The following is a 19,675-nucleotide window of genomic DNA, read 5'->3' on the forward strand; positions in this document are numbered from 1 at the left end:
ATGTGATGTGACAGTCTTTAGAAGCACTTGAAGTCCTCATCATTACTCTAAGCGTTCTTCCCACTCTGAGATTCTCCTCTAAAGTAGCAAAAATCTGTGGATTCCTATTTCTAACTGAATATGTTGATAAACACACTCCTCTATTCAGTGCTTCTGATTATGTTTGGGATTGTTTGTCTCCATTCTTGCACTCTCTAGCTAATCTATACCTTTGTTCTCTCTCCAGTTCTAATATATTCTGCATCCAGAATTTTCTTAATGTTTTACTGCACTATTCAAATTTTAAAACCAAAAAATGAACTAGGCCAAACTCACATCAAGTCAAACTGCCCATGACAATCTTTCCATGTCCTTCATAACCTGACCTCACTCCACTTACGCCAAAAATTTTCCCACTACGTTACTCCATTCCCGGGCTGCTACCTACCAGACATCATCCAACCACATTACTATTCCTCATGAACCTTGTGTGGCAAATTTAGTTTACCACTGAATGTATCTCATTATTTTTGATGGGAAACATACAGCATAAATTTTAGTATCCCTTAAACATCTTATATTTATCCCGGATAGTACTGAACAGTTGATATCTATTTACTGGTTCTTCTTTTTTCAGCTGCTGGCTCAACCTAAAAGGAGGGCTTATCTGGAGTTTCATAGGTCCAGTCTCTGTGATCATCTTGGTGGGTATATAATATATTTGTTTTCTACTTAAGGTAAGATCGAAATAGGTACCATACAACATGGGAAGCCACTACATTAGCATCATTTAAAATTGAAGCAGATGTTCCAGATACTTGAATCTACAAGTCCTCCTGAGCATTCAGATCTACTAAATGTAAAACAGTGGACTAGAGGTTATTGAAAGATGTATATTAAAATTTCTTATTATGAATGTGAATCCACCAATTTCTCCTGGAAATTATGTCGATTTTGCTGTATTGTTTTTTTCCAGGGTAATATTCACCCTGAGCTAACATCTGTTGCCAATCTTCCTCTTTTTACTTTTTGTCCTCCCCAAAGCCCCAGTGCATGGTTGTACATACTAGTTCTAAGTCCCTCTCGTTCTTCTATGTGAGCCACCACCACAGCACGGCCACTGACAGATGAGTGGGGTGGTTCTGAGACTGGGATACAAATCTGGGCCACTGTGAAGCAATGAGAGCCCTGAACTTTGGCCTCTAATCCTGCCCTTGTTTATTGTATCCCAACTCTGCACTCATGGTAGACTGTATGGTTTATAATTTTGAATTTGACTTCATCTTCAAAAAGGGTTTTAATTCTGTTGAAAACATATGCTTCCAGAGTGGTTCTGAATTTGATACTATCAGGTATCCCAGAGCCACTACTGACCTAGGATAAGTTGTTATGTAAATGGGTCTGTTTGGGCATTCCAAAGTAAAGTGATGATATAAATTTGGACCTCAAACTAGTGTGAGGAGAAATTGGTAACAAAAATCTCAAGAAATGCATTTGAACTTATGCTCAGAGCTCCTGACTAAGAAAATTAGCTTTTATTTGCCTTTTTTCCTGCACTGGTAGGAAGATGTTTTTCTACTAGACCACTTTAGTGAGAGAGTAGCCTTTCAAGGTTCTTGGCTTTATGCGGGTGGGTCTTAGTTCCAACTTGTCACTTCACAAGTCTTTGTCCCCTGCCCCAGCACATGTTGGAATCTCAAGTCCATAGTTAATTGAGACCATCTGTCACATCCATTCTAGGAAAGGGCAGTATCAACCTACACACTTGCAGATCAGGTTTGGAGTTCCATCCTTATTTCTGATCATCAATGATTTTCTTTAATTTCTTTTAACTCCACTATACATCAATTGATGTTTGCTATCTTTTATTCAGCAATTCTAGATGTTTCTTGGATGATCACAAGAAATATCTGGGGAGCACGTTAAATATACAGGTCCCATGGGCCTACCTCAGACTTACTAAATATGAATTTATGAGAATACAATGCAGAAATTTGTGTTTTAGTAAATACCCCAGGTAACTAATGATCAGCTAGTTTTGAGAATACGTAAGAACCCATGGGCTTAGCCAGTAGGTCTCAAAGCATCTTGAATATATCTTACAGCTTTTTACAATAGATTCCTAGCTCCTTTCCATTTTGCCAATATCTATAAGCCTTAAATGTCGATATTTGCTGATGGTATTTCATATCATTCCTACAGATAAATTTTATCTTTTATTTGACAATCCTATGGATTTTGAGAGACAGGCTTTCTTCCCTCAATAAAGAAGTGTCCACGATAAAAAACACAAGGTAAGGAGGGATCAGGCTTTTTTGGAAGGCCCAGGGAGATGAGCTCATTAAATGTTTCCATGAGATTTTTCTCTTGGGGTACACTTGAAGAAGTATATGATGGTCTTCCTTAGTAACCTGAGTATAAAAGTGGCCAAAAAAGAGGATAATATCATGTATTAAGCATTAACTCTTGTGTCCATCTCTGTGCTTGCCAAAAAGTTCTATGAGGTGAGTACTTTTATTCTTGTTTTACACTGATTATTATGAGCCAGACATTATGTTTTGTATGTATTATCTTATTTAACCCTTACTCCAGCACAAGGCGATAAGCACAACTATCAATCTCATCTTTCCAATGACTGGACTAAGGCTGAAAGGGTTAAGTAGCTTGCCTGATATAATACAGCTGAACCTATGTGTCAGACCTGAGATCCAATCTGTCTGATGCCTGAATATGCATCCTTAACCACAACTATCTCTTGCAAGGGATTCTGGAAAACTTGTCCAAAGATGTACCAGTAAGGAGAGGCTAGGCTGTGTTGTAGTAACAAATAGCACCCACATTTCAGTGGCTTAAATCAACAAATGATGAGTTCTTGTTCATACTGTGTGTTCATATGTGGATCAATTAGGGGCTCTGTTCTACAGTGCCCTAGCTCAGTGAGCCAGGAAATGGGGTAGCTACCATCTGGAATGTTGTCCATCACTACAGGAAAGGGTCTCCCTCAGGCAATTAAACACTTTGGCTGAGAAGTGCCACACATCACTTCTGCTCACAGTTCATTGACCACAAGGGACCAGGAAGTAAAATCCTAATAGGACCTCAGAAGGAAGGAAGCAAGATATACTAGATGAATAGGACTAATGACTAAAGCAAAATGTCAGTGAATAGTAGAGGCTAAAGGAATGCCTGCCTGACCTCATCCAATCCTTTTTTGCTATACTACATTGGCTGGTGAGTAATAAGAAAAGCTTTATCTTTTTGTAACAAAAATCCGGGCTGGGCAAATTCATATATTTAAAAGATGAGTATTTACAAATTACTTTTCCTTTAAGTAAAATTTCTTTAACAAATTCCCTTTAATCATAGCTTTCTTGTACATATTTAATTTCTAGACATCATAGTTAATATACATGCTCAGAGAGATTACCTACATGTACTGACTACCAAATTCAACTTAATGTGAAATTAAATTTAAGCAAGTATTATATTTTAATGCAATAATTCTCAATTTTAATGTGCATCAGCATCATCCAGAGAGCTTGTTAGAACACATGTTGCTGAGCCGCAGCCCCAGAGTTTCTGATTCAGTACATCTGGGTGGGAAGCGAGACTGCAGTTCTAATAAGTTCTCGGATGATGCCCATGCTGTTGTTCCAAAATCAAAATTTAAGAGCCACTGCCTTAAAGCTAATATGGAACACAAATCAAAAAATAAATACGTCCAAACTGTAGTTTATGTGCTGAAAATTTTAGCTGTGCTCTCTTCAGTTAAATTAACTACAGAGTAATTCACTCATTGTCTTGTAATCTTATTCTTAACTACATATTTCTCAATTTCATCCAGTCTTGAGAAAAACTCAACCTTTCCAATTGCTTAGTAAAAGAGAATAGGTTTTTTTAATGAAATACTTTAGGTAGAAGGAAAACTGCTGAGATTGAAAGTGAGAGGCAAAGAGAAGAGCGTGTTTCCATCTTGATTTGGCAGGACATTGACATTTAAAGCTACGGCTCAGCTCTTCCTCTTGGGCTGCTCCTGGGGCCTTGGCTTTTTTCTCGTTGAGCCCGTAAAGGAACCATTCAGATCAGTGAGTGCCTATGCTTTTACCATCATCAATGTCCTACAGGGAGTCTACATCTTCGTGATCCATTGTCTCCTCAATCGGCAGGTAATGTTACCATTCTTGTCCTATTCCCAGATCCAACGTACAGTCTGCCTTTGTCATAAGCATTGTCTGACCACTTGGATCATTTGCATTCTGCTTTGTTGTCTTCTTACTGGTACAACTCAGCAACAACCACTCCTTAATCCAAGTATCTGATTTGCTCCTATATCATTCAAAGTTGACTGCAGTGATGTCCGTCACATTACATATTCCATTTCAGTGGAAGCTGATCATGTTCCCCAGTAACACCATTATATTCCCTTGTATCTCTTAACTTCAAAACATCCTTGCATCTACTGTGTCATTCCATTCTGATAACCATTAAGAGAACGGAAAGGCACATATCACTTATATCAAAGGTCGGCAAACACTTCCCGTAAAGAACCAGATAATAATTATGTTTGGCTTTGTGGATCATATGATCTGTGCTGCAATTGCTCAATTCTGCTATTGTAGCCCCAAATCATGCAAGGACATCACTGACAAAATGGGTGTTCTATTTCTGAGTGAGATTATGTTCCAACAGAAATTTAAATTTCCTATCATTCTCATCTTCACAAAATATTCTTCTTTTTATTTTTCAACCATATAAAAATGCAAAAACCATTCTTAAATCACAAGTCCTAAGAAAAATATGAGGCATGCTAGATGTGAGCTGCAGACCATAGGTTGCCAATCACTGATTTATAAAAACCTATGTCCAGGAAACAGTATTTTTATAAAAATTCAAGTAACAAAATCATTCCTTAGTAATATAATGAGTTTGACTCTGCCCTAAGGAGTGAATGTAAGCATTTTATAATGGAGAAAGATGACCAAGGTCATACAGACAACCATTTAATGATATAGCCATTTCATACAATTTCCTTGGCTCCTAACTCCCACTTCAGTGTCTTCCATCAGTAACTAGCCACTTGTGGTAACAAATCTGTTTACTCCTTAATTTCCAGGTTCAAGAAGAATACAAGAAATATTTTATGATTATTAAAAAAATGGGAAGCAGTAGCTATGTGTTATCTGGCTCTACTACCCACAACCAAATGGTAAGAACTTCTTTTCTTGCTTGATGCACTCATCTAAGTCAATGCTTCTTAAAATTTAATGGGCCTACAAAGCCCAGTGTGATGTTTGTGAAAGTGTTGATTCTTATTCAATATGCCTTGGGTGAATCCTGGAAAATCTGCATTTCTAGCAAGCTACCAGATGGTGCTAAAGCTGATGGTGCATGGACCACACTTTGAGTAAAAAGAGTCTCAAACAAGGGCAAAATGGTACAAAAAGCACTGAAAGGAGGGACCGAAATCCTGAATCCAAGCAGGAAATTGTAATTTAGAAGAAATTTGAGCGCCTGCCATGTGGCAGCTACCCTTCAAGGCACTAGGGATGCACATTGAATAAGACAGACATGGCCCTGCCCCCATTGGGCTGACAGTCCTCTGGAGAAACAACAGGTAAATAAGTAAATCATTGCACAGGGAGGTGAATGTTCTGCAGGAAACCACAAGGGACTCAGATGTCAACATTAACAACAACTAATATTTACTGAACATTAATAGTGTATTGACTGTCCTCTTATCGCTTTACGTGCCTTTAATGTTTCATTCAACTCTCACCACAACCACATTGCTATTATTATCACCATTTTACAGAAGAAAAAACAAAGCACAGACATTGTCTGGTTTGACCACGGTCCCTCTGCTGCTAAGTTTGGTGCTGGGATTCAAATCCAGCCCACTGGGCTCCAGAGCCCACATTCCTAACCCCCCGGGTTATACAGACTAGAGAATCAAGGTGTGTGGGTGTGACGGCAGGGAGCTCCTTTATATAGGGTGGTAGGAGAAGGCCTTTCTGAGTGAGAGCAGTTCAGTAATCCAGGTGAGAGATGGTGACGTGGAGCCGGGAGTGAATGACAGGGAAATGGAGAACTGAATGCATCCAAAGTGTATTTGTGAGCCAGAATGAAGAGAATATATTGATGGATTGGGTGTGGGGTGATGGAAAAACAGTAGTTAAGGAGATAGTCTTTCAACAAATATTTATTGAGCACCTATCATGTGCCAAGGCCCAGTTCCAGGGCTTTAGCATGTACTGGCGAAAAACTCAGCTAAAGATCTCTCACCTAAGGAAACTTACATTCTACAGGACAAGACAGTCAACAAACAATAGTTGTAGCATTTAAGTAAACTCTACGTTATGTTGGACGGTAAGTGATTTGGGAAAAAATAAGAAGTGAAGTCCAACAAGGAGAATGAGAAAAAGTGTGAGTAGGGGTGGTCAGGTTCTAAGTTTTTTAAGTGTCATTGGCTATTTGTTGCACAATATTTTCTCTTTCATTAGCTTTATTAAGATTATCTTTTATAGAACTTAGTAGAGTTTTATGGTGAAATCTGAATAAGAGTTAATGGTTTGGGGCTGACCCAGTGGCGCAGTGGTTAAGTGCACACATTCTGCTTTGGTGGCCCGGGGTTCGCAGGTTCGGATCCCGGGTGCAGACATGGCACCACTTGGCAAGCCATGCTGTGGTAGGCGTCCCACATATAAAGTAGAGGAAGATGGGCACGGATGTTAGCTCAGGGCCAGCCTTCCTCCGCAAAAAAGAAAGATTGGCAGATGTTAGCTCAGGGCTAATCTTCCTCAAAAAAAAAAAAAAGAGTTAATGGTTCTATGCCAATGTCAAGTTGGGACCATTGGTGAAGACTAGGTAAAGGGTATATGGCACTTCTCTGTGCTATTATTGCAACTTCTGTAGACTATATATGATTACTTTGAAATAAAAGGTTAACTAAATTAATAGAATTAAATTTATGTTTTTTAAAACAGTTTTTAATTCTTCTATTATATTTTCCAGTTAGTAATTCCTGATGTAGAAGAATGCTAATGGGTTCTTTTCTTTACTGATCTTGTATTTGGGAACATCATTGTACTATCTCATTAATTCTGACAGACTTTTTCATTAATTCCCTTGAGATTTCTATATGCGAATGGCACACAAAATGCACAACTGGTCAGGATGAAAATTCAGCTTGTTTTGTTTTTGTTTATCTCCCGCTGTCCTTTTGAGCTTTATTCAGAAGAGTTACGCTTCGCTGCACTAGTTGGAAACCAGCTCAGGGCTCAACTTTTCTTGCTTGAAATAACCCTGGAGTTACTAAGTCACCAAACCAGTATCAATTCAGTAATTAGAATATCCCGTCCAAGATACTAATCAGAATGCCACACTTACTCTAATACTAAAATCTTCTCTACCTGCCTGCCCCTCGCTCATCTCAAATCTACTTGAGGCTGGAAGCGTGGGGTAGAAAAGGGGGTTTTACAGATCTATATTTTTCTGGCTGGGGTTTTCTCTCATTTCTCCATCAATAACATGTTGGCCAGTTTTTGACTCCACTAGGAACTAACAGATTAGGGAGGAGGGAGTGGTAAAGTGTTATGAAACGTCTTACTTGAACTCATATAGTCATAAACTAACATTCCTGGATTGTTTTAAACAGTACCAGTGCTTAAGGGAACTTTATTTAATATTTTGCCGTTAAGTACAATGTTTTCTCAAGAAAGACGTCTTCTATTCCTATTTTACTAAGGCTTTTTAGTGTAAAAACAGGTGTTGGTTTTTGTTAAACACTTTTCTGCATCTATATAGTTTTCTCCTTGCATTCCTTATTGTGGTGAATTACATTGATAGTTTTTATTCTTGGTATGAAATCCATGTGATTGTAAGGTTTTTTTCCTCTAATTTTAGTACATTTTCGGATTCTGCTAGCTAATATTTTTTTGGATACACACACATATACACACACATGTGTCTGCGTGTGTGAATGTGTGAAATTTGCTTATATTTTTCTTGTACTGTCTTCTGATTTGGCATTCAGGTTGCATAGAAAGAGCTGGGTGGCTTCCCTCTCTTTTCCTTTTTTCTGAAGCAAATAACCTGCAATCAGGATTATATGTTCCTTGAAAATTTAAAGAACTTTCTGGCAAAACTATCTAGGCCTAGTGCTTAAGATGATTTTGATAGCTATTAAAGAAATTGAAATAGCATTTCTCCCTTTCAGTTTTTATTTCTCTGTGTGCCAAGAAAAAGCAGGAGAGGAAGGAGATTTTAGTCAGAAGTAACAGTGTGAATGGCCAAGACACAGATGTGGAAAGAACATTAGGTGTTCAGGAAACATAAGTATTAATAGCTTATAGTGGCGGGAATGCTGGGCACCCAAAGGAGTTGTGGGAGAGTAAGTTGGAAAGGCAGTTTAGAATGAAGGTATGATGGAAATGTTCTCCATGTCATCCATGACATGCCATGAACCCTGCTTAGAACGGCACCTTGCATACAGTAAGTCCCATGTAAATCTTTGTTGAATCATGTATCAAATTAATCTTATTTTAATTTAATTTAAAAGTAATGAGGTTTAGCATATTTTCTTTTTTAACTACCAGTTTAATTTCCTCTCTTTTATTTTACCAGTTCATGCCATGTCTATTTTAAATCATGTTCTTAATTATTTTCCCTGTTGATTATAACATTTCTTAGTATATTAGGTATATTACGGCTATTTCTCTCATTTTGTTTTTCAATCTTGTTTGTGATGACTTTTACTAAAATGATTTGTTAAAGATGACTTGTTAAATTTAGTGTGTTTAGTTTCCTTTCACTTTATCTTTCCATATTCAATACAGCCAGAAAAGTCACCAAGGTTTGATAAGAAGAGAGGAGACACTTCTGTCTGAATCTTTCTTCTACCTGTCCCACGATCAGAACCCACCTGCTGGAGAACAGGAAGAACAAACAGAGCCTGTTTTGTGCTGTTACTCTATTGTCTTCCATTGTAAACAACTCTGACCCATTTCCCAAAGTCCCCTCGCCACCGCCACTTCCAGTTCATTCTTTAGCCTCTTTACTGGTTGTCTACTGTCTTCTGTTTAAGTAGTAGCATCTGAGTAATATTTTTCAAATTTTATCATTGCAACTGATATCCTTTTGGTTACATCATAGCTTTGTGTGCTAACCTGGTGCCTTGATTTGTAAGGGGATCAATGAAAGTCAATACACAAAAGTCTCCGTGTGACCTGAGAAGAGAGTGGGTGCTTTTAAATGACACTTGGTTTAACATCTGAGTGATGGTTGATGAATACATAAGAACTGAGAGCGCTGCCCAGATTGTACATATGGAATGACAAGAAGGCAACATGATGGAACCTTGGGGAACCCTTATCTGTGAAAGGTGAGAAGATAAAGAAGACCCCAACCTATCACTTGTCAACAAGTACCTTTGAGCAAACCATAGTAGCATCTTTGTATTTCAGATCCTTCATCTGTTAAAAAACAAAGTGCTCATAACAGCCCCAGCTTTATGGTGATTTTATAAGAATTAGTTGTGAAAATATATTAAAAGTTATATATTATATATATATATATCTATAAAATGTGTGAACACTATTATTATGTATAAGTATGTCTAAGTGATCAATTTTCATTCAACTGAGTAGGACTTTTAAAAAATATGCTTTCTACAGAAAAATATTATTGGAGAACTGATCCATGTTTGAAACCAGGAAGTCAATGCCCATGAATGCTGTTGGCCCCTCTCGAGAACCAGGCTGTCCTTGAGGACCCTAGGTGCTCATTGGCATTATCTAGGCAAGTTTACACATTTTCAGCTATACACAGAGGACAAGTTGCTATCATTTGATAGAAACTACATCTCTATGTCCCTCCATATAACCATTTTATACTTTAGTAGGCATTAATCTTTGAATCAAATCTTTGTATATATAGTGCCCTTTGGTAGGAGTCAGCCTTAAATTTAGCCACACACACACACACACACACAAATGTTTTAAAGGCAACACATAAGACTTTTGTTAAATCAGTGTAGCATACATTTAAAATTGCATATTCCCCAAAAGAAGTTAGAGAAATAGAAATTAAAATGCACTTAGACATTTTTTCTTGAGACATTAGTTAAATCAAGGCCTCTTTTCCTTCAGAAACACAGAAAAGACACCCAAGAGTAAATTCCACTGCTGTTAAGTTACAAATTGCCAGCCAGAAGAAAGTTACCTCTAAAGAAGAATGCATTTCCTTAGAAAAATTGCTATTTTATTGTATGTCATGATTTCTTTTTTTTTTTTATCTTACCTACACCAATTTTTAAAAAGAGGAAAACTACCCACAACTAAAATATATAACTATGTACTGCGGGGATTTGGGGGACAAAAACAGGAAAAAAAATTAAAAAATGTAAAAAAAATAAAAGGAGGAAAACTTATTTGAAAATGTCCCATCACATAGGCTATGGTTTACAGATATATCTCAATATTTCTCACTATTTTTATCTGAATTATAAAACAATAACTCCTCATAAGAGTGCTGAGGCTTTAGGAAAAGATTTAAAGTGTGATTAGTATGTGTCCATTGGGGTAGGAAATATCCACCGATCCATCCAGTGAGAGTGAGGCCTGACCACCGAAACACAAGTCTCCAAAGGTTGGTATCACTCCTCGTCTTAACATAGCAGGACTGGCCACTAAAATCCACTCAAACTAGAGGTTGGTGGTCCCCAGGCCTCAGAAATCCCCTCCACTCCCTCCTTACATCCATCCCACCACTCCAGTTTCCTGCCAACTGCTGGCACAGGCAACGAATTCTTCCATTCAAACCATGCTGCTCACCCCACAATGCTCTCTGCTTGGGAGCCATGTTCCACTTCCAAGGCACGCTCCTGTGTCCAACTTCTGGTGCTCACCTCAGTCCATTTCCAGTGCACACTTTGTTCACTTCCTGTGAGGCTCCATGTGCACTACTGACGTGCTGGCTTTGAACCCACGGCGAGTTGAGCATGTAGTCCATCTTCAAGTTTCTGGGACAGTCTCTGCCTCAGATAACATTCTGAGCACCGTCATCCCATCCCCTTGCACCGTTGGTCTGAAATCTAGTGCCTTCCTCCTCCACTCTTCCTCAGACTAGGAATGGAGGGTCGAGGGACTTTGTGAAGTTCCTCCAGATTGGGCAACAGCGGGATCCTGGGAATTACGGGGTCACTGGAATGACCCAAAAGTGTATCTCTTTAGGGGGTGGGGAGAGGTGGGAATTTGGTCTCCAGGAGCCCTTCCGACTGGGAATATCTTTGAACTACTCTGGGCTAGTTCTGTGTATCCTGATTCAGTAGATAGTGAGTGTTTTCCCCTCTGCATGTGTAGATGTGTTAGTTCTACGTGTGTTATGTTGCCAGCTTCCTCCTCAGGGCAGCCATGTTGAGTTTCTATCTAGACATTTATGTATAAAGATATTTTGAAACCAGGTATTCTCTCTTTGTATTCTTACAGACAAAATTCCTCTATCAAATATTTGCATACAAATTATAGTAACTGTTTTTATCCACCCCGTTCCTCAGGCAAAAAATATTAGGAGTCATCTTTGACTCCTTCCTTTCTCCTTCGCTTCACATCCAATCCATCAGCAAACCGCGACAACGTTTCCTAAACACACACTCTGAATTAGAATTGTTCTCCTGGATCATGTCATGAGCCTTGTGCTTCCTCTTTTGCTTCTGGCTCATTCGCCATTCGGCACCCAGACTGCAGTGTAAGACAGATCCACACTCTCCCGTGGAATCCTAAAACCCAGATCCTGGAGGAAGATTGCCAGGGGCCAGCTGTGTGACCTTGGATAATTATAACGCTCCTGAGTTTCCTCATCAGTAAAATAGGAGTTAATAGTGTTTGCTTCATAGGGTTGTTGTGGGAACTGGAGAATGAATATGTGTCAGATACTTAGAACGTGCCTGGCACATGATAAAGCAACACATAAATTGTAACTACAATTATAATCAAAGTTATTATTGTCATGACTCTTTAAGTTGAATCACATGAAATTGACACTATACAAAATTGCCACTATTTTGACCTACAAAAAGGGCAGCTATAGATGATTCAACCTAATAAAGGGCCTACATGATCTGCCTTCAGGCCACGTCTCCAAACTCATTTCCTTCAACTAGCCACTTCACTCACTGCGCTCAGTTACCTGGACACACATGTGTTGCTCCGCCTTGAAGATTTTGCACTTGCTGGGGTTTTTTCCTGGAATTTTCCCCAATGATACTGACTTAAGACAGCCCCTCAGTTCTCTTAGGTTTCTTACAAATATTACTGCATTAGAAGAAACATTGCTTATTCCTGTACGTAAAATAGTTATTCTCCTCCCACTCAGGGATTCTTGTGCCCATCACTCTGGTTTATTTTTCTCAGAATTTCATTCACGCACTGAACAAATATGTTTTGAGCCCTTCTTATGGACCAGATGATGTTCAAAGCACTTAGAATGTATCACCGAAGCAAATCATGCAAGAACTCCTGCCCTTGTGGGTCAAGACAGACAATAACAATAAAAATAATTTATTTAAAGTAAAAGATATAGTGTGTTAGAATATGTAAAAATGCTACGAATAAAGGATAAGGTGGTTGGAAAAGTGTCTGCAACATCATATAGAGTAGTTGGGTAGGGGCTCCTCATAGAACAAAGATCTAAAGAAGGTAAAGGTGCAGATATCTAGAGAAAGAGAGTTTGGGGAAGAGACAACAGCACATGCAAATGCCCTGCAGGAGGTGTGTGCCTGGCTTGTGTAAGGAACAATAAGGAGGCCAGAGCAGAGTGTATAAGGGAGACAGTGTTAAAAGAGTGAGGCAGAGAGATGGGGTGGGAGGAGGGAAGCAGATGGTGGAGGGCCATGTAGGCCATTGTAATGGCACCAGCTTTTACTCTAAGCAAAAGGAGGAACCAACGCAGAGTTTTGAGCACAGAAGTCACATGATCTGGCTTCATGTTTATAAGGAGCACTTGGGTTGCCATGTTGAGAACAGAATATAGAGGGAGAAGGGTGGAAGCAGACAGACCAGTTGAGCAGGTGCAGGAATTTACATGGGATAATGGCGGCTTGGACCAAGGAGTTAACATCAGATATGGTGAAAATGGTCAGATTCTGGAAATATTTTGAAGATGGTTCTGAGAGTATTTCCTAGATACGAGATGAGAAAACCATTTATTGGCTTACTTGCTTATCATGCTTTTTTCCTTACCAAGATATTGGCTCCATGAGAGCAGGGGTTTTGTTTAGCTCACTGTTATCTTCCCATCACATGTGGGGCTCAGTCAATATTTGTTGAATGGATGACTAGTTTAACTATCTCTTTCCTGAACTAAACTTTGAAATGTTGATCAGGAATGGTGTTTCATTCATCCTTGCACCTCCAGCACCTGGGACAATATCTAGCGCTTAGGCACTGCTCAGCCAACTGCACTGGCCTCATCTCATGCTGTGTCCCACCACCATCCCCATCTCTATGGTAGCCACAGTGGAATCTTTCAATTTCTTGAACAGACGGTATTACTTCCTGCCACTAGGACATGCTGTCCCATCTGCCTAGAAAGCTACTTCCTGGCTTTACAAAACTAACTCTTGCTCATAATTTAGGTATCAGTGCACACAGCATTTCCTCCTGGAAGCCCTCTCCATCCCCTCCCCAGGCTAACTCATTGTTTTTCCATTGTTATACTCATGAGGCTTGTGAATATTTGTTCACTGTCTTTCTCTCATACCAGATGTTCAACTACAAGAAGGCAGAGACCCTGTCTTTTTCACTAATAAACGCCAACCACATTGTCTGGCTCATAATAGGCACTTAATATTTATTAAATAAATGACAAAACTTAATCAAGCCAGATTACATAGTCTAAGACTGGGTGAGCGAAGATACTATTAGAAAAAAATAAGATAAAGAGGATTGCCTTGCAATTTACAAAGGACTTTCTCAAACATTGTTTCACTTAGTCCCTTTAGAACTCTTTTCAGGGTGTTTTTACTACTGACTCTGAAGGAGTAACTGACTTGCCCAGGATCACATCACATTAAAGGATACAACTAGGATTAAAACATTTTTTGAGTGTGAATCTCATGTGATATTTTGTTTTCCCTTCACAATATAATCTTTCCTCTCAAGAAAGTGATTAAACAATGTAGATCCACAGAAATCTAGTCTTCAAGAGACACTTTGCCTCTGCCCATAGTCTCAATCTCAGTAACCATATAATGCATTTTGTGAACTGTACACTCTCCGATAATAAAAACTATTGTTGCAAGAAGGAATTTTGGATTCACACTTTCTGAGTTTTCAAGTCCATGCTTAGAGCTCTGGGAACAACAAAAAGAGAAGGGTGAAGAAATACTCCAGAGTGAAGAAAAATTGATGCATAGGTAACTTTACTGACCACCCTCAAATTTCTCTTTTTATTTATGGTCTGTGTAATGTAAATGCTTGAGGGTAGCTCACTGCTGTCTTGAAGCAAGTGGTAAACACTGAATTAACATTTGCTTGAGGAATGAAAAGGGCCTGAAATAAATCAGCTCTTTACACACCAGAGGTCAGCCCCATACCAGGCAAATGGCATCATTAGCCAACTTTGATACATAATGTTTTTATTTGCTCATAACCATTGACTCAAGGCTCCCTTTTATTTCACACATTCTAAGTAAACAAGAATTGTGGTGTAACTCATTGGGGAATGATCCCACAGCCTCTCTAAAATGGACAACAACAGCTTTCGGCCCACTGATTGCTGGTTCCAGCAGGGCCCATCACTATACTTGTCTCTAAAGAATTAACTGTCAATTTGTTATCCCTATGAACAGCAATTTTATGTGGAACTTATTTTGATCAGTGTCATACAAAAGTAGACACACTAAATTTCTCTGATGATGTGGATAGTAACATTGATGGAGAAGAAGATAAGTAAAAATTCACTCTGTTGTTTATCAAGTGTATCTGGGTAAAGGGTACCTTGGAATCATAGGACTTTAGAACTCAAAAAGACTTTCCAACTCTTCATATCACAGGTGAAGAAACAGGTCTAAAATGGAAAGGATATTTGACCAACATTAATTTCTGAGACTAGAGTGAGATCCTCTCATTCTAAGTTGGCCAAATTGTCATAACATCTCTAGCATCAAGTAGCCAAGAGAGGGAAGTCTGTTGATTTCTGGGTAAAAATTATTCCTTTTCACATTTTTACTTTCTCTTAGACATCTGCTCTGTCCTAATAAGGAATAGATCTGGTGTTTATACTACACTGAAGAAGAGGAAAATGCTACTGGCAAACATTACTGTGATTCAGTCTGGCACTGGGTAGCCCAGCCATTAAAAAATGAGAATAGAAAGAAAAATAGGTAAATAATATTAGAGAAGAAGAGAAAACCTATTATTTTAGTGGGAAATAACTTATAAAGTATAGAACTAGTAAATAAGTTGAGTAATGTGAAAGGATACTAGATACCTATATGAAAAATCAAAATACCTTGACATGACTAGTTTAAAAATGTAAATAATTCTTTTATTCATAAAAGCAATGAATTTTTAAAAATATGCAGTAAAAATAACTGGAGCTATGTAATAATTATATGAATAAGATTATAAAGATATACCAAAAGATATGAAAGCTCTGATTAAATGGAGAGATATATTAAATTAATGTATGAAAAGAAAAAGTTTCAAAGATATCAGTTTTTAAAACATTATTCAGATTCAATGTACTTAAAATCAAATTTTAAATTGATGCAGTAATTGTTTTATAGACAATAAGATATCCATTTGCAAAATAAAACACCGGATCATCAACTAGTATTAGTCAAAAACAAAAACACTCCAAATTTATTACAGTGCTAAAATTGAAAGTAAAAATCCCCAGTGTATAACAGTGGTTGATGACATTGTGGGAGAATATCCATATTCTTAAAATTAGTAAAGGTATTCTTAGTATACATGATTAAAGACGTCTGGTTGAAAAGAGGAAGAAGAGAAAGAAAAGGCAAGATGATGTGGTCTCAAATTTTCTGTTAGAAACTAAATCTTGAGAGGAATATTTCTGTCTACAATATTGGATAAAGAAATGGAAATCTGCAGTAATTGCACAAAGAATGAAAGGACATATTTAAGTAATAGCATACAGCATCTCAGTTAGTTTCCACTGTGTAACAAACCATCCTAAAATTTAGTGGCTCAAAATAAGAATAATTTATTTTTCTCAAAATTCTGTGGGTCATCTGGACTGTTCTATGATCTGGGACTACTGGTGACCTGGCTGGGATCGGATGGTCCAGGATGGGCTTACTCACACATCTGACTGTTGACTTCAAGTCACCTGGAGGGATGGAGACGTGCAGTCTGTGTAGATTCAGTCACATATGGGGGGTCACAGGTTTTCCAAGAGCAGACAGAAAAGGACAAGTACCAGTGAGCAAGTGTTTTTCAAGTCTTTGCTTATGTCATTTGCTAATGTCTCATTGGCCAAAGCAAGTTAAAAAACCAACCCACACAGAGTCAAAATGGGATTGTACTATCAAAAGACACAGATGGAAGGACAAGACTAACGTGTGGTAATTTTTACAATCAACCACACATAATTTTAGAGGAAAACTAATCTGAGATATTTATTCATATTTCTGTATTTGCACACTTAAATGCCTTTGCATGGTACGATGATTACCATACAAAGCCAAAAGAAATGTAAAGCAATAAATTAATTGGAGATGTAAGGCACATTTAGTTCATACTTAAAATATGCCTGCAGAAATGGGGTAGTTTATTTTTCAGGTGTATGAAATTCTTGGGAGCCTTATGAAAATAGTACATTTTTATTATTTTCCCCCCAGATGTGTTATATTCCTTAACACTTTTGATGTGTTTCAATCTGGCTGTAGGAAGATAATGTAGTACTTAGGAACAAAGATGCAGCCTAACAGCCCTGCACTGGAGGCCAAGATGGAGAAGATCTCCACGGCCACCATGGTCTTGCCCTCGGTGCTGCGGTAGATGGGGTGGAAGGTGACCCAGACACTGCAGAACACCAGCATGCTGAACGTCAGGAACTTGGCTCCATTGAAGGTGTCAGGCAGGTTGCAGGCAAGGTAAGCCAAGGAGAAGCTGCCCAGGGCCAAGGAGCCCAGGCATCCCAGGACACAGTAGAAGGCGGTGACCGAGCCCTTGTTGCACATGATGATGATGTGGCCTTGTTCAGAGTGTGCATCTATGTCAATGAAGGGAGGAGAGGTCTGCAGCCAGACTCCACAGAGACTCAGTTGGATAAAGGAGCAGATAGGAATGATGAAGTTAGGTGCCCCTGACACCAACCACTGCCTCATCCTTCTCCCTGGAGCAGTGACCTTGGAGCCACAAGCACAGTAAGAGTGTTGGCCAAGACAGCAGAAAGAGCCACAGTAGAAACAACTCCAAATGCGATTTGTTGAGGAATGCAGGTGACGGAACTGGGATGACCGATGAAGAGTAAGGAGCAGAGGAAGCACAGGGTGAGAGAGACGAGCAGGATGTAGCTGAGAGTCCTATTATTGGCCTTGACTATGGGAGTGTCTAGGTGCTTCGCAAAGACCCCCAGGACCACAGCTGTGAGGCCAGAGAAAGAGAGAGCTGTGCAGGCCAGGGCCGTCCCCAAGGGGTCATCATAGCCAGAAAGGTCACAGCTTTTTGGAGGCAGCGGTCTCGCTCTCTGTTGGCATACTGATGATCCGGACACCTGACACACTGATCCATGTCTGGGGAGATGTGCAAAGTGGCATCCGTCCAGGTTCAGTAATTCTGTCATTCACAGGCCCCCAAGGAGGGGCAGTGGACAAGTTTACCCAAATTGTCCTCCTTTGTTGTTCTGCAGGGAATGACTCTCAGTTAATCCTGCCCATCTTCTTTACAGTAACTATCATGGTGGAAGGAGGAGGACAAACTAGCAGGAGGAGGAGGAGGACGGTACCCATAACATCTAAACCCTTTACTGAGGGCTTCCCAAGTGCCAGGTTCTGAGCTACGTGTTCTATGTAGCTGGTTTCATTTCATCTACATGATCTCCCTCAAGGCATGTGTGCATACATTATTATTATTTTACAGAAGAGGAAAGGAGCACAACATTTTTAATACAATTTGTACCCATTATGAGTCAGAAAGGGATGAAGCCAGGTTTGAATCTGGGCAGTCCGACTCCAGACACAAGACACCCAGCCATTTCCCATCCGTCACTCCAGGCAGAGACACTCTGCTCACAGGGCTCTTTCCCTCAGGAGCTCCTGGTGGGACACAGCCTCTGCTGTATCATCTATGAGAAGGTCAGCATAGATCACAAGTAGTGATGCCAGGAAGTTTCAGTACGTAACGCACCATGTAACGATGTTTCAGTCAATAGATGGCATATACGATGGTGGTTCCACAAGGTTATAATGGTTCTGAAAAATTCTTATCAGCTAGCGACACTGGAGCCATGGGAATGTTGTACCAAGAGAAAAGGAAGCTGCAGGAGAAGAAAGGAAGAAGAACCTCCAAGAAAATTCACAGCGAAGGGTTTAGCAGAAGTTTTTGCAGACCTCAATAAGCTCCTTAAAAAGTTTGAAAACACGGACCCAACACTGAAAAGTTTTTATTAATAGAGAGGAATGTTGATGACGTGTTACAAGCAAAGATAGGATACAAAAAAGAAACAAACCACCGTGGACATATTTCTGAAAAGAGTGACACCTCTTCAAGAAGTCTCAGGCAGGTCCTTCAGGAGGAATTCCAGAAGAAGCATTGTTATCATAGGAGATGACGGCTCCGTGTGTGTTATTGCCCCTGACGACCTTTCAGTGTGACAAGACGTGGAGGTGAAAGACAGTGATATTGATGACCCCGACCCTGTGTAGGTCTCAGCTAACGTGTGTGCTTGTGTCTTAATTTTTAACAGAAAAGTTTAAAAAGCAAAAACAAATTAAATTTTAAAAATAGAAAAAAGCTGATAGAATAAGGATATAAAGAAGGAAAGTATTTTTGTACAGCTGTTACAATTTGTGTTTTTTTATCTGTGTTATTACAAGAGTCAAAAAGTTTTTAAAAATGGAAAAGTTCATAAAGTAAAAAATTACCATCATCTAAGGTTAATTTATTATTGAAGAAAGAAAAGTGTTTTCTTTATGAATTTAGTGTAGCCTAAGTGTACAGTGTGTGTAAAATCTACAGTAGTTACAGCAATGTCCCAGGCCTTCATATTCACTCATTCCTTACTCACTGACTCACCCACAGCAACTCCCAGTCTTGCAAGCTCCAGCCACAGTAAGTGCCCTACGCAGATGTACCACTTTTTAATCTTTTACACTGTATTTTTAACTGTACCTTTTCTGTGTTTAGATATGTCTAGATGCACAAATACTTAACCTTGTGATATAATTGCCTACAGTATTCAGTGGAGTAACCTGCTGTACAGGTTTGTAGCCTAGGAGCCCATGCTACACCACACAGCCTAGGTGTGCAGTAGGCTATACCATCTCAATGATGTTCCCACAATGACAAAATCACCTGACGACGCATTTCTCAGAACATAGCTCCGTCATTAAATGACACAGGACTGGACTTTGTAATTCAGTGCAGATCCCTTTCAGGTTCTCAGTCTTGGCTTTTCCTGTAGCTGTTCACTTCTCCCTTCATTTGTGTCATCAGCCCACTCGGTCTCAAAA

At 39.2% G+C, this 19,675-nt stretch overlaps 1 protein-coding gene across 1 annotated transcript in view; it reads left to right on the forward strand.

Moving 5' to 3' along the window:
* The window catches only part of LOC124225675 (adhesion G protein-coupled receptor E3-like), a 32,142-nt gene extending 25,122 nt beyond the window's left edge, over positions 1–7,020 (forward strand). Inside the window, exons 12-16 of the mRNA XM_046638307.1 lie at positions 617–683; positions 2,182–2,273; positions 3,965–4,145; positions 5,093–5,185; positions 6,991–7,020. Coding sequence (XP_046494263.1) covers positions 617–683; positions 2,182–2,273; positions 3,965–4,145; positions 5,093–5,185; positions 6,991–7,020 — 463 coding nt within the window. The remainder of the gene's footprint in view (positions 1–616; positions 684–2,181; positions 2,274–3,964; positions 4,146–5,092; positions 5,186–6,990) is intronic.
* The last annotated feature ends 12,655 nt before the right edge of the window (positions 7,021–19,675 follow it).

Source organism: Equus quagga, chromosome 14 (assembly GCF_021613505.1).
Source record: "Equus quagga isolate Etosha38 chromosome 14, UCLA_HA_Equagga_1.0, whole genome shotgun sequence".
NCBI classification, from domain to species: Eukaryota; Metazoa; Chordata; class Mammalia; order Perissodactyla; family Equidae; genus Equus; species Equus quagga.